General features: G+C 41.9%; 1 protein-coding gene across 1 annotated transcript in view; it reads left to right on the top strand.

Moving 5' to 3' along the window:
- The window catches only part of dipk2ab (divergent protein kinase domain 2Ab), a 33082-nt gene extending 19106 nt beyond the window's left edge, over positions 1–13976 (top strand). The window contains exons 3-4 of the mRNA XM_074693842.1: positions 3811–4114; positions 11729–13976. Coding sequence (XP_074549943.1) covers positions 3811–4114; positions 11729–12075 — 651 coding nt within the window. The 3' untranslated portion in view covers positions 12076–13976. The remainder of the gene's footprint in view (positions 1–3810; positions 4115–11728) is intronic.
- Positions 13977–16173: the final 2197 nt, after the last annotated feature.

The following is a 16173-nucleotide window of genomic DNA, read 5'->3' on the forward strand; positions in this document are numbered from 1 at the left end:
TTAGATGTGCAGCAACATAAAGCGATCGGAGGTTTGAATCTGGGTCAAAGGGAAGCGGGCCTAATAGGGATGTACCACCAACTGATCCAGCTTCACCCTAATCTGTCTATACCAACTTCTGAAATTAGACAGCCATTTTAGATACTGAGCTGGTTTATTCTCTAATCCAAAAATCTTTTATGTAGGAATGCCCGTTGGCTGGAAACATCCCAGTAGTCTGGGATTGTCTCCTCTCCAGGCGGTACTCAGTACTCAGCCCACTTCTATTCTTTGTTTCCTAGTCTTCCCTTGAATTTCTCTCTTTCTGAGATATTTCTGCTTCCCCAGCTGAGTTTTCAGCACGAGCAAATGTAGAGGAAAGCTGTTAACCCAAGAGGAGTTTTTCGGGGGGAAGTTGGAGTGAGTCATTGCCAAGTCTAAAGACGACAGGCGCAGGGAGACAGACAGGCTGCTGGAAGCCACCACTGCTTTCCTGGACAGACTTCTGTCTGGGCCACAATTGATCGGGTCACCCCAGGGGAACGGGCTCCACCAAGACTGCATCGCGCACAACTTATCATTGTCCTCCCCCCTCTTGGTGGTGGATGTTCCTGAAAACTGATGGGAACGAGAGATACGCCTGAGGTATAGATTTACACCTCTGCTGCACACTGAGGTATAGAATTAAAACCTGTTTCTGCAAAGTTTTGAGTCATAAATGGTATATTAAAATATCGTACGTCCCATTGTTAATCCAACGCGATTTTTTAAATTTTGGTCCAGTTCCAAGATTTTACTGAAGGTTTTTTTAACCTGAAGGTCCAGGAACTTTTGGTACCTGGTAAAGCACTCCAAGGAACTACATGTTTCTTGTGACCCTTGTTTGTTTGCATTTCCACCACCAGCCAAAGACCTGGGTTAATCAGGCCAGTGACATATGTAGAAAAAAAAAGTAATTGCAACACAGTGCAAGACCAATAGAGGGCAGTAAGTCAATGACAAAGGCCAGGCAACGCCGAAAACAGCTCTAACCAACAAAACAGTTGGTTCTGCCAAAATCATGAAGTTGACAGAGATAGGCTGATGTTTTGGCTTTCTTTGATTGCTTATTAATTGAAGACTCTCAGCAGGACGCAACCGCCTTAGATGTTTTTCACTTATTGTGAAATGTTTGCGTGATGAGGGTAGTTTGATACATGTTTGTTGTACATATTCTCCTGTGTTTTAACTAGAGCCCGACCGATATGGGATTTTTGGGGCCGATGCCGATACTGATACTGGGGGCAAAAAAAAGCCGATATCCAATATATCGGCTGATATATATAATAAATTCATTGATATACACAGGATATACACTGTATATAATCACAAATCATTATAATACCCTTATGATTCAAGACAGAGACAGAACACTATTAAATTAAAACAAGGAACTTAAATTATAAAACTGTCAACATAAGAACTGTAGTGTAAACCAATGATAAATAAGAACAAGCTGTAAACACAATAATAAGTAAAGAAGTCAAACTGTAAACACCTTTAATAAATAAGTCAAACTTTAAACACAGTAAGTAAAAAAAAAAAAAGTAAACACAATGAGCAACTTAAATGACGTTAAAACACTGTATTATAGTCTTACATTAGATAATGGTGGACGAGTGAATTAACAGTAGCATTTATCTCTGTTTATCTCATGAAAAAGCAACTAACACAATGTTAAAACGTCATTCTATGGTCTTATATTAGATAATGGTGGAAGGAGGGGCCGGGCACTCAGGCAGTGTGCACGCCAGCACACAGACACACTGGAGCAGGAGCCACAGAATCTCAGTGGAGCAAAAATTGTTATAATCGGCTACATTTTGGCCGATGTTGATTAATCGGTGACAGGCTATAATCGGGCCGATTAATCGGTCGGGCCGATTGGCTGGGCCGATTAATCGGTCGGGCTCTAGTTTTAACAGCTGGTCACTTTTCAAATGAAACACCAGGAGCTAGCACAGACAAAATCAGTCTATCAGGCTCAAAAATTTTTTAGGGGTTATTAAACAGCTTCATGTGATGTTATTGTGGTTGGAGGGTGGAATAAAAACATTGCCATTAATCAGAATAATTTAGCATTGCTTAACAAAGTTCCTGGACCTCTGGAAGTACTACCTCACAGACAGGGCTGTTTTCGAGGACAAAATTAGAAACTAGTTCGGATTGTGGAAAACACCTTCAGGGTTGCATTCAGCTTGTTGCATCTTGTTCTTGGACTTAAATTTGCAAAGTGTGCAAAAGAATCCTCAAAGAATGCAACAAAGGAGCTGAAGGGCAGTGTGGTGTCTACGGTAGAAAAGTCGCAACTTGAGCTAATGGTTGGATTCTGGACCTGCGGTTAGCTGCAGTCACCCGTTCATCAGACCACACAGCATCCCTGAGGAGCAGCGCTGTCCTAGTGGCAGTGGTCCAGCTGTTGTTTTCAAGTAAAGCAGCTGCATTGCCGTCCCCGGTTAGGGAAGGGTGGTTAAAATGTATGTTTTTAAATAATTTGTATTTCATTAAAGATTAAACACAGCCAGGGCAGTGTTGCATATTTAAAATCTCCCTCATCGGCCAAAATTGAAAGCCAGTGAGGTATTGAATTACAGAGAGGGGAAATTGAAACGCACCAGTCGTAGTAGTTCACACCTTACCTTGCAGTGGCATGATGTGTTCCCTGCCGTATCTCCGATGCAATTGGGTTTCAGAGAGGGAGGGAGGGCGACTCAGGCACCTATGAAACATGAGCGCTCCTGATTTCTCTGTCTGTGTCTGTGCCGCGGCGATCTGCCAGAAACTGCAGCCTTGGAGAGATTTGTTACATAGGAGTTGTGTGCTATCATTAAGCCAACATATGGCTAGGTGTTTATAGTACAAGATAGAGGCCTACGGCAGGAAGGGGCTCATTGTAAAAGATAGGAGCTTATCACCTGTGGCAAAACTTATGTTGGCTGAAAAACGGGAGGTTTCATTATATTATTTTCTGCCAATATGTCCACAGCCGGTGGCAATGAAATGGACCAGGAGGGAAGGAAGCGATTTGGGAAAAGTGCGCGCCACATACGCACATGAAAAGTGATGGAGTTGACTAAAAAATAATGCAGATTTTCACACAAGTTTGCAGAGTGCAACAACTTCTAGAGCAGCTCATTCTTTAATCTGAATGATTAAAAATGATGTTGCACACGTGTCTGATTATGTTTAACTGAGATTAGAATACCATGAAGCAGCAGCAGCAGCAGCAGTGATTCTTCTAGTGGTATCACCTCATTATTCATCACTTTTAACCTGTTATACACAGAAATATCTTGTCAGCACGCCAAAACTGCATTAACTCGGTTAGCCGACATCATGCAGCAGTTAAATCGCCCCACTGCTGCATCACATCTCATAAGACTTTGCTGCTAACTGCCGCTACCACAAATCACCTCCCATCAGTTCTCTGGGAGCACTGAGTGGAGCAGGGAGCGTCAGCGTGTAGCTGTAGGGCTTTAACACAAACAGCCTCTTTTCTTTTATTAAATCTAATCCATTACACCCAGCCCTGGCTTCTTTTCATGTGATCCTTTGGCAGATTTTCAACCATTGCGCACGGCAACTTTGTCTTCAGCATCTGGGAATTTTTTTCTTTTGACTCTTTTTGAGAAATTGCAAGCTAAACAAATACTTTCTGACAATGTGAGGGATTTCTTACTTTCTCTGCTTTCAAAAGCCAACAAAGTATTTTTGTTTTTCTTCCAGCCAACTCTTCATTAAACAGGCGTCCTTTATCTGCCTTTAAATCCTTGTCTCTTTTCTCTTTCCCAGAGCTTTCCGTCTGATGAAGGGTGGCCGTTTGCCAAGTACCTGGGAGCGTGTGGGCGCATGGTAGCTGTCAACTATGTTGGCGAGGAGCTGTGGAGCTTCTACAACGCACCCTGGGAAAAGAGGGTGGACCTGGCCCGTCAGCTGATGGAAATCGCCGAGCAGCTCACAAACAACGACTTCGACTTTGCTCTCTACCTTCTTGACGTCAGCTTTGACAATTTTGCGGTCGGGCCTCGCGATGGGAAGGTTATCGTTGTTGACGCAGAGAATGTTCTGGTGGCGGACAAAAGGCTGATCAAGCAAAGTAAGTGATCATACCTGAACAGATGCATGCATTTCCTGTAAACACTAACAGATGAACATTTATTACATCTTTAGCTTTATGACTCGTTGAAATAGAAACACTTATTATAAGTATCAAGTCTAGTTTATGTTAACACTTTATCTTAAAGGCATAGAGCTGTTTTTGATGGCTTCACACTTTTACATGCTTAAATTGCGGCATTACCCTAAAGTTTGTTGTATGACACCCACATCTTATTCTTTTTCTTAGACTTGTACTTTTTATTTTCCTCTTAAAAGAGTCTGAAATCATGCTGGGAAGGCTCTTCTTTTCTTTTAGAAACTGTTCAATATTTTTGCTAGCCTATATTATTGAAAGGTTACCATAATGAAAGCATTTGTAAAACAGGAGTGCTGGCCCTCTGATGGGTGTTAAAGCGGTGTATAGATGATAAACAAAACAGAAAAGGTTTGAAACTGGATAAGAACTTTATTAATCCTTTAGGAAGGTTCCCTCTGGAAGTTCATAAATTTCAGAATTTGTAAGCAGGATTGCAAAATTGACACGCCAGGAAATAGTTTAAGCAAAAGCTACACAACTGCACAAGAAGTGCACATTGTGGATATCTCTAATGATGAAAATCATTGCCCTGGAAATGGTTCACTGCATACAACCAAATCTGAAAGGCAAGATTGTGTAATTTGTGTTTTTTTAACTTGATGTTGACATTACATACTGTTTTCATAGTGGTAGAAAAAAACTTTTTTCCCTTAGTCTGCATCTTGTATTTCAGTGCAATCTCTAGTCTAGAACTAAGGTAATTCTACTGAAAAAAAATCCACTTTTGTCATTATTTTTCTTCCCCTCCATCCAAACTTCTGCAAAAGAGTGTGATTTCAACCAAACCACAGGTTGAATTCTCACTTTCTGTCCTCACTGTAACTGCTGACTGTAGTGATCAAGGTTCAAGGAAAGGTCCCAAGGGACCCATGGCTGTGCTTTTGGCAAACCCTCCAAGCCTCCCCTCCTCTATGACTCCTCTCCTCCTGCGCCCCTTCTGCCTCTGACACTCTCGCTCCCATCAAAGCATAGATCGTTTGGATAACAAGCCATCTCTGCTGCCCTAGTTATTTTTTTATGCCTCTGCGAATAAACCTCATAACAAGGACGGAGAGAGCTATACATCACACACTCAGTGTGGCCGTCCCCGACCTCTCAGTCCCCCTCCAGTGCAGGGGCTACTTCAAAGAGAGAGACGACCACCCAGTCAGGCTCCGAGATTTGTCCCTTCCTGCAGAAATCCTATTAAAGTGATAAACTGTTTTGTCGCTAAGTGCTGAAGTTCTAGCATTGTGCCTTGTGACAGATACAAAGTATCGTCTGCGTGTGGGAAAGGAGAGTTTGTGTGATGTTCTGTTTTTAGTTTGAGGGAAGTTGTGTGATGTATTAATCCTGAGATAAAGCGCCACTTTGCTAAATTACAAGACATGACACCCAGAAAGGGCGAATAGACGTTCACAACATGTCGAGGTACTTTAACACTTTCTGCTGAGTTTGAACATTAGTTACTCCAAAACAGAAACCAGCCTAGAGAAAGCCCCATATCCAGCCTCAAATGCAGTATCAGATATCTGCTCCATTCTGATAGCTTAATTTATCATCCTCTTCAAAATAAAGGCCCTTTTCTTCTACTCCAAAACAGTTGAGCAGCTGCTGTTTGAAAGTGGAATTGAAGAGCTGTTTCAGGTCTCTTATTCTTGGAGGATTTTTCAGGATATAAAACAACAACAACAACAACAGCAGAAGTGCAACAAAGTGAAAGCTGGAACAGTACTCTCAGCATTCATGTTCTCTAATCGTATAATTTGAAGCCAATAAAAATGAAGGCAGTTATTTTGGGGGAATGTGATGAGGAGGTGTTAAAGCATTTGAAGCATTGGAAAAGACAAGAAAAGCACTACATAAATACAAGTGCATTTGCCATCATTAAGGGGAAACTTTGAAAACAGTTCAGTTAAAGCATGGTTTGAATAGTGGTTCCCAAAGTCAGGGTTGGGAAACACCAACAGGATATTGCTTAATACCTCCCAAAATCGAGAACTGCTTACAATTCCATGTATTGTGAAATCTAAACAAAAACAGAGGTTGACTTTGATGAAACTGATCTGTTTTCAACATTTCTTTGTTGCTACAAGACTTCTGATGTGACTAGAAGCCTGTTTATGCTTCCTTCACGTACCAAAGCCAGTGTACATCCTTTTCAAACAATCTTACCATTACTGCTCACATACTTCCATGCGCTCTTTGTGTTGGCATTGCAGTGAGGCTGTTACATACATTGGGAAGTTCCGCCATTTTTATTTCTTCTTTGTGTCACACTAAAGCTTGTTTCGGGTAGTAACAGCAACATTTCTCCCAGTTTCCAGTGGTACTGCTCTGTTCGGCCCATATCCATAATAGAAATAGGCCGATATGGATTTTTTTGGGCCGATACCAATACTGATTATTAGTAGACAAGGAGGCCGATAACCAATACTTGAAGCCGTTATTCATTTGCACTAAAAGTGAAAATATCGGTGTAAAAAATTTTGAACAATACAAACTCCAACACTTAACTGCATTTAATGTCTTCAAGCATATGTTTATTAAACAGCTCCCAATCTTAGCAGCATGTTTTATAAAGTTAAATGGAAACTTAAAAAATAAATAACAAGTTTTCTACAGTAAATATGAAACAATAAAACTGGACAGAATTGAGTTTGTGCTACCTTTTACTGGCATGTAATTTAGTTGAATTAATTTTCTGTTTGGTTTTGCAAGACTGATTTCAAATGACCATCTAGGGCTTCCATACTGTAGACAGGGAGAAATTCTGTGCAGAGAAGCATCAGAGCCAAAACAACACAGTTTTGAATGGGTTTCTTATTGGCCGTTGGATTAAAAAAAAAAAGGCAGATAGCAATATGCCCCAAAATACCAAATATCGGCCCCGATAATCGGTCTATCCCTAAGCTTAGGGATGGGTGCCGAATTGGGTATTTTTATAGGTACTGACCAAAGTCTGTCAAAAGTACCTGGTACCGATTCACATAAAATCAAAAGGTACCATGTTTAGGTACCTAAATGTGTCCTTGTGACTGTCAGGGAGTGGAAGAGTAGGCGATTTTCCATGCTGGACATGAACACAGCATTGCAAGGTTAAATATTGAAGAATAAATATGGTTAATTTAAAAAGTATGTATATTTTATTATTTAAAAACTGATATTTTTCCCACATACACACAAAAAGTACCAAAAATTGGTACCATTGTGAAAGGTAAAAGATGTGAAAGGTACCCCTACCCTACGTAAGCTTAATAGAAACGTGCAAAAATGAAGACGAAATGAACGCAGTGCAGAGAAGGCACATATACGGTTCCAGATAAATGGGCTTTCAGCCAGGATAACAACAGTAACAGAGGTAGATTAATTTAGGAAATTAAGCAACATGTGCACATGGGTAGTCTCATTTTCTACCAATCAGCTAAATAAAGTATCTTAAGTCTTTTTGTTTTTGTCCATTATTAGATTGACCTATCTGTGTAATCCCGCCACAGAGGGCGCCAGTCTTCGACACCGCTAATTTAGGGGTATTTTTTTGTAGCCATCACTCACATTCACCCACATACCTCATATAGAGTTAGCAGACAGGGGGGCAGTTCAGGGTTAACAGCTAAATACACCAGATGCATCTGCAGTGCGTCTCCGTCCCATTGCTGGCAAATGGATCAAATAGGTTTCATTCAAATTAATATGTCAACTCACACTGGATCCATTCTGTTGCTGTACGTCTGAGTGGCTGGTCCGTCATGTTGCAGGTAATACTTAGCCATCCTATTTTTGACGAACAAAGAGTTGTGACACAGGGAAGATCGAGCTGAACGGGAAGTCGTGACTGGAAACTACCTAAAATAAAACAGACCGTGTCAAAATCAATTCGCATTTAGCTCGACTATGATGACAAACGGACATGATGAGCAGAGCCAGACCAGACGTCAACAGGTTTAAGGTTTTACTGCCCAACATGATTAAAGAGAGACTCATCGATGGAGGGGGAAGTGCGGGAATTCCTCGGTCTGTGACTCCAGCTGTCTGTCAGTCATGCAGCTTGTCAGCCTGAACACACAGCCGCCGTGACTTGACAAACACAGTCAACACGCACTGCAGACGTATCTGGTGTATTTCAAGCGTAATAGCTTTCCCAAGGGTACAACCCCTCGAACCTTCTGACTGAGAGAGAATGGCTTGTATTGAGAAACCACTCAGCCAGAGCCACCCCATGATGTTTAAAAACAAATGATCACTGAAGTTACCATAAAACATAGGATATATGCTCACCAGAATGGCCACACATCCAGTCCAACCAGCAGCCTCTTTTTCTGCGTGTTACTCCCTCTCTCATTCTGTTTCCTGTCATTTCTGAATAAAGGCATAAAAAGACCAGAAAAACAACTTAAAAAGAAAACAAAACAAAAAGCTACATATAAGAAAAACAATGGTGGCTGGTGTAGTGTTCACTAGTTTATAGGAAGCCAACTTCTGAGATTGAAAAAAAATCTTTTCGATACTTAATTTTACAGAACCTGTCGAGCCCAGCTCAAATATGAAAGCATATTTAATTTGTACTTCAGAGCATGTGTGTGTGTGTGTGTGTGTGTGTGTGTGTGTGTGTGTGTGTGTGTGTGTGTGTGTGTGTGTGTGTGTGTGTGTGTGTGTGTGTGTGTGTGTGTGTGTGTGTGTGTGTGTGTGTGTGTGGATCGAATTCTCATTACTGCCCATAGCTGCAATTTTGCACCCTGTCTACAGAAGCCCTTTGCGACTCCTGGAGCACAGCACAGTCCAGGTTGAGACTCCCTTTGTGTGGCCGACACATTTAGAGCCTGACAGCTCAAGCTGCTTACTCTGGCCATTCAGAGTTTAAGCCTCCAGAATGTTGACGCGCTGCTCGTGTGTTTTTGTGCGTGCGCCCTCCTCCTGGGGCGCAGCACGAGGAAGAAGGATGACGGCGGTAATGAGTCTTATGAGGTCACGGCCATGTGTAGGCGCAGAGATTGAGGTGAATTAGAGCGTCTGGTTTGAATCTCACCTCTCAGATTGATGTGCAAATAAAACACACGCAAAAAGTCGTGTCCTTGTTTAGTTGCGTTCCCATTGTCGAGGTAAAATACACGCTGTGTTCTAGTTGAGCCGAGCGCCGTGTGTTTGCACAGTCCAGTGGCGCGAAAGGAACCATTCCCCATCATTGAGTTTATAGAGTCGGTGGATGGTTTCACCCCCAGTGGTTTTTGGAAACACATGCTGTATAATGTAACACACACTTCACTCACTCCCATTCTCCCTGTGCTCACTGCCTTTACACAAACACTCAAAATGCACACACACATTCAATAATGCACTCAAACACGAGCATGCATTGTTAAAACCGCCTCGTACTCCTGAATGCCACTCGTAAGGCCTCGCTAACAAGCATTTCAGGCCCAGTGTCCCTTTTCAGCTCAGCCGCAGGAACGCAAGGGAGTGAGGTGAATGTATACGAGTCCGAGCGGAGCTCCTTAGCATGGAAGGTACTGGATACGCAGGAGATGAGAGAGGCTACCTCATCCACGGCTCTCCCGCTCATTTGAATTGGAAATGATTTCGTTTGCTTTGGAAATGTTGGAGCTTTGTTGCGCTCCAGCCTGCAGAAAGACAGGAACAGAGGAGGATTGTGGTGCAAGTAAATCGACTTCTTTTAGCCATTCGTTGAGGTCTTTCTTCGCTGTGCTCATCTTTCGCCCTTGAGTTTGAACCTTCTAATGTGTTTTTTTTTTTTTTTTAAACCATTCTGTCTGCCTGCTGAGTGAGTGTGTGTTTGTGAGGGGAGAACAAGAACAGGACACTCTCCTGATGCCATCTGTCAATCAGCGCTGAGGTGTGATGCATGGCCGGCTCCCCAACATTAATTGCTTTCACCTCACCTTGCCGCTCGCACGCGTCCATCTTTACACATCTGTGCCTGTGTGCGCACACTCGTCACATGCACACTCAGGCAGATCCATCTTCATCACCCTCACTGATTGAGGTTGATGTGCCCCTCCTCCTCTGCAGAAGCGGGGCCCCTCGCTAACAGGGCAAGCGCTGGATATTTGATTGAGTTGTTCTGATGAGGCAGAGGAGAAGTGCATTACAACCCTGGAACACTGATTATGTGTTTGCATCCTCTGGGTCCGTACCCCCTCCCCAACAATGTTATTGATCTGCTTTTTAATGCACAAACCAATAGGTCTCTCATCATCCCAGGTTATTTTCTTGGCTCACCTCTCCTGCAAGCGCAATCCTCTAAAGAGAAAAAGTGCGAAATGAGCTGCAGAGAGATTTTTATTTGCTCGGTAAATCTAGAAAAAGGTTCGTTTCTGTCAAATAAAACTGTAGATGAGTTGTTTGGTTGTGTGCTTTGAGAAAGAACTTCACGCTGAAGCTTGGTGAGCATGTGGGGGTTGGTTTTTTCTTGGGGTCATAATTTTCACTGAACATTGAGAAATATCAACTTGATGACCTGAAAAACTAGTCACTCAAAATAAGCTGTTTTTCAGCTTGTCTTAGCAAAATTGCTGCTTACCTTAACTGAAAGTGTTTGTACTGCATTGAGCATCATTAGGTTTTGTAAAGCCCTAAAAGGTCGTGATTACATACTTTTCATTTTTCAGTTCACTCAATATAATTTCATTTCAACTCTTTGAAAAAAAAAAAAAAAAAAAAAAATTGATCCCTTTTTCTCGGGATAAAATCAAATAAGTAAATTGATGGCTGTCATTAGCCCAATGGGAGCGTGTCAAGCTGATCGGGGTAAAAGAAGGACATTTCTGTTCTTTCCTGTTGCTTCTGCTACTTTAGATAAACACAAAGAAAAACAAAACTAGCTGCACTTACGCCCTGTTTTAGCTTATTCTAACAATCAACCAATTTAATTTTTCAATTACTGGAAAACTGTTGCATTATCTTAGGAAAACAAGTTTCTTTTCCCTCAAGCAATTATAATTATCCCACTGTCTAGGGATTTTTTTTTTTTTTTTTTTTTGGCAAGATATGGTTAAAATAGCTATTTTTAATTTTCATCAGATAAGCAAAAGAAACCCATATCTTTTATCTGGAGATAACATTAAAAAATATTTATCTTTTTTTAATTTGAGAAACCAAAAAAAAACTGGTATCAACCATTTTCTCTGGATGATGGAGTTTTTCTCTTTTTTTTCAGTCAATCTAGAGGAAAAGAAAGTGCTAGCATTGGTTTTTTGAGATAATAAGAAAAGCATTTTGTACATATTCCTAATTCCTTATTGTTTGTTTTCTTGAGGTAATATAAGATTGTTAATGTTAGCTCTCTTGAGGTAAGATGATTTACTTTTCTCTAGATTATGAGAAAAATAAATTGAGATTACAAGAAAATAAATGAATGTGATTGAAGACGACAGACAAAAACTGAAATGAACTCTTAGGGCTTCTGTAGTTTTAATGCTGAAAAGTTTAAAGGTCTCCCTGCACTCAAGGAATCGCTGACCTTATCGTCCTTTATAATTCTGATCCAGATGTTTTTTTTCTGTTCCTTTCTTCCTGCAGACAAGCCAGAAAACTTCGACGTGTGGTACGAGAGCCGCTTCGAGGAGTGCGACAGAGAGGCCTGCCTCTCTTTCTCCAAGGACTCCCTCTGCTCCAGGGTCACCGTGGACCACAACTACTACGCCGTCTGCCAGAACCTGCTCTCACGGTACGCTACGTGGCGGGGCACCACTGGAGGCCTCCTCCATGACCCCCCAGCCCACATAGCCAAAGATGGACAACTGGAGGCGCTGCTGGACGAGTGCACCAGACCCAAAAAGCGCTACGGCCGCTTCCAGGCGGCAAAGGAACTGCGCGAATACCTCACACAGCTAGCTGCCGCCTCCTCGTCTGCATCAGCCAGGTAATGAATGGAGTCGGCGTTAGCCCGACGCACTGAAAGACTGGATCCTGTACTCTCTATCCCTGGACTCTTGAGATTCTGGTTCTTGTCCATGATGTCATTTGCTCCTCTCCCTTTTGTGCGCTGGATCAGGAGATGTTCGATGTCTTGCATCAGGAAGTGTAAGACTCCAACTTCAAAGCAAGATTTGTTAAAGCTCTTGCTGTTACCTGACTTTGCTCCAGTGTGGAAAAGGAGTGTGGCGCTAAGAGATTCTGCTTAGAACCAGGATAGAGAGGGGATAGAGGTAACCTCTCCTCTCCCTGGGTGGGCTGCCATCCTTCAAAGGGGGGAGGGAGGTGAGAAAGGGCTCTGGGAAACGCATCATTCATCGGACACAGGCTAAAGCAAACCAGAGCATTCATGCAACGACACGGCACAGCCCTGACCACATCCATCCTCCTGTTTGCTCCCTGATCTGTCAGAACTGTTGTGTTTATTACACTGAATCATTTCACGTTGCCCCAAAGGTCTCTTGTTTTTTATTTTGGAATTCTTTTCAGGGCTGATTTAAGCAGATTGGTGCGTTTACATTTCTTTTTTTCTTTGCTGTGCTGAGGCGCTTTGTTTTAACGCTCTCTCTCTGTAGCACGACTGCAGTGAAGGCAAAGGTAGCATGAATCTCCCGCTGTCAGGCCAGGCTAACAGCAGGTGGAGCAGAGAGGCAGGGAGGGCCTTGGGAGGTGGGGGGCCCTCTACGGCTATATAAGTCTAATGTCTTGCTACTCCAATCAATCACTTGATTTCCAGGTTCTAGGATTGTGGCAATCATCCTTTTTTTCTTTCTAGCATTTTTTTATAATAGGAGGCAGAGAGAGCTACATGTAGGAAAAGGAAGGGAATAATTGGACAGGGGTTGGTCCCTTGATGCAGATGTGCCTATACCAAAGAGGCTATATACAATATTAAGAACCCTGAGCAGAGCAGAGACAGCACCTTTCCCTCCAGTTGTTCCCCAGCAGAGCTGTCCAAAGGCACTGTAATGTGCACACAATCGCATACAAGCTGGCAGCCCCTGCATACTGATTTTCGTTTTCTTTATCCAGACATGTGCAAGTCAGACATTCGGCCTCTGTTTCGCGAGCCTCCCATACTAATGATCAACGACGATCAGATGGGCGCAAAGATGTTCTTCTTCGACCAAAAAAAAAAAGTGGGTAATAAAGGAGTTCTCAAGAGGACTCAGAAAAAAAACAGAGTTCCAGAGCTGAATCCTCCATAAATGTCTAATAGATAAACGAATCCTTTGGTCAAACTTCTCCCTCTTGTGCTGAGCACACTAAACTGGATCATGTAAATGTTAAAACAGAGCAGGGGAATGAAGATATCCTAAAATTGCTTCCTCGCTCCAGAACCAACTCCTGACCTGTGCTCTTAAATTTTGCAGTCTGAAAATTTCTGCTTGAATATTTAAATGCTCAGCACCACTTAGAGGTTTGGTTGGTTTTTACACTCAGAGGAATGAGAAATTTAAGGCATAATCAGAAATGTAGGCTGATTCGGTAAGGGGTTATGACAGATTTGACTCAAATTTATGTTTCAAAAAAGCCCAGAGGAGCGACCCTGAAACCGGTGACCCTCGTCTGATTGGAAAAGCAATAAAGAGAAGTTTGGCTAACAGGTTTCTGATTTCCACTCCTCTTCTGTCTCCTCCCTCGCCTCTTTGTTGTGTCCGATATATTTCTGTTCCCCGTGTTCTGGAGGACGTTGAACCTGGAGGGATTTGTTCGTGTGTTCAAACTAACTGTCCACTTTTGTACTGTAATTTTTTCTTTCAAGTATTATATCAGCATTGTCTGATTTTTCCTGTGCCTTTCATTCAAAAGTTGTATTTACAACTTTTTAGTGGGTTTAAATATTGAATAAAAGAAGATATATATATATATATATAAATATATATATATATATACATAGATATATTCACTATGACTGTGCGTGGACTCTTCTTTCATGTGATTTCAGGGTTTTAAAAATTGGTTTCAGTGTGGCACAGCTGGAAGTCAGTGTTTGCCAATTCCTGTTCCTTTCTTCTCATCCCTCCTCCTCCGGTTTTGATCTCCCATATCTTCATTTTTCCTCTAATTTGGATCCATGCCCGAGCTCCCTTTGTTGTGCTCCACACTCAGCTAAGATGCAAGTCTCTCTTTTATCCGTTTTTGGTGGGGAGATCATTTTCGAATCAGTTAAGCGTCGTGTGTGAAATATTTTTAGGAGTTTTAGTGACACACACAAAGAAAAAAAAATGCAGAGGAAACAGAATGCAAATTGTCTCCACCGCTTAATGTTGTGATTTAACTCTAAACTCTTCCATGCTCATTATTTCTGTGTGAGTATGATATTTCTGAGTGTGTGTGGAGTGCGGTTTGTGCTAATTCAATAGCTCTTCTGTCTGTCTGTCTGTCTTGAGTCAGCTCATGCTCGTAGCATAAAAAGCCTACGGTGGAACAAAGTAGAGCTCGAGCCAGAACCAAAATTAGAAGCTTCATGACTGACACTCTGTTCCCCCATCCTTCCTTCGCCTTATTTTCTCCTCTCCGTGGTCATTTCTCCACCTCGTCTCTGTCTTCCTCTTCTCTGTAATTGTGCTCTTTTTCTTTGACACACCCGCTGGTTTGTGTGGAGAGTTGATGTCACACTCATTGTGGTGAAGTGCTGTTTAGCCCTCTGCGCTGTAGCTACACTTAAGCCCAGCTGATGAATGGCTCCGGGGTTGGCTGGCTATAAGAAAACACCACGGAGAGAAAAAAATAAATAAAACGAATGGGGCACCAGGCGCTCCGCTGCCGCCCCTCTGACTTTAAATAAACATGAGGCAATTTCAAGGGGCAGCCGCTGGGGAGTTTATGCATTGGACATAGAGGGGAAGAAACAGGAGATACTTCGAGAAAGAAACCTAAATGAGACAATATGGTCGTGGAGGAAGAGCATCTGGGAATGTGTAAACGACAGCAAATAGAACCCCAGAAATTTCCTCGCTGCATTATCCAATTTGCTGCGAGCTAGTTTGCCTCCATGAATTGCAGTTTAAGTTGTCAAAGCCACAATGGAGGCGAGAGCAGCTTATTTTAGCATTTTGTGTTGTGAAGCCACAACCAAAGGAAAGTGGATATTGTGGTCTTCATATATCAGTGGATTTGGGTGGGAAGGAAACGTTTAAAAAAAAGCTGACCTCACCGTACATTGGGTTAGCATGTGACCATGATATATGCCTCTTAAAGCACTGGGCAAATGGAGTACTTGAAACAACATGCAATAAAATAACCTTTTTGCTTTATTACATTGTTCAAAAACCAACAAAAAACATGTTAATGTTAAAAGCAAAGTGAGGCAAATATTGCCACCATAGTTGTATTGTTAACAGTGGGTCTCAGTTTCACTGTAAATCGTCAGTTTCCATGAATGCATATTGAGAAACAACTAAGCTGCATTGTTTACAATCATTCCAGCAACAAACATGTTCATGTCAAAACAAGCAGAGCAAAATTTGCACCCCCAGTTCATCTTTTCAAGTTGAGTCTCAGTTTCACTGTAAATAGTGATATATCCAAAGTGATGAACAACCTCCAACCATTTTTTGTTGCCCGAAATTGTCAACTGTCAGACCTGACAAACATGTTCTGCTTAACAGCAAACCACAATTTGCACCCTCAGTTCATCCAAGAAGCCAGTTGATACTGATGCAAAAAAAAACCCAACAACACCCTATTATAACTTTTTTTCTCTGCTACTTTGTTTCCAGTGAGTTTGTCAACAAACCCATTCAGGCTAAAACCAAATCAAAGAAAGATCTGAGCCCCAAGTTTATCTGTTGGTGGTGAGTCTCGGTTTCACTGTAAGTAATGAGTTGCCATGAATACCAAGTGATAAATAACCTCTGACCACAAATCTATTTTGTGTTTCCCTTTGTTATTCACAATCTGAACAACAACAAACATGTTCAGGTTAAAGGCAAAGAAATTTCCCAAGTCTGTTGTGGATCTCAGTTTCACTGTAAACAGTGAGTTGCCACAGATACTTTCTTGAGTGATATGACCTAAAAAAGATCATTCAAATGTTAAAAATG

The sequence above is a fragment of the Halichoeres trimaculatus genome, unplaced genomic scaffold (assembly GCF_033239565.1).
Source record: "Halichoeres trimaculatus isolate MK-OKI-2021-1 unplaced genomic scaffold, fHalTri1.1 fHalTri1_scaffold_18, whole genome shotgun sequence".
Lineage (NCBI taxonomy): Eukaryota > Metazoa > Chordata > Actinopteri > Labriformes > Labridae > Halichoeres > Halichoeres trimaculatus.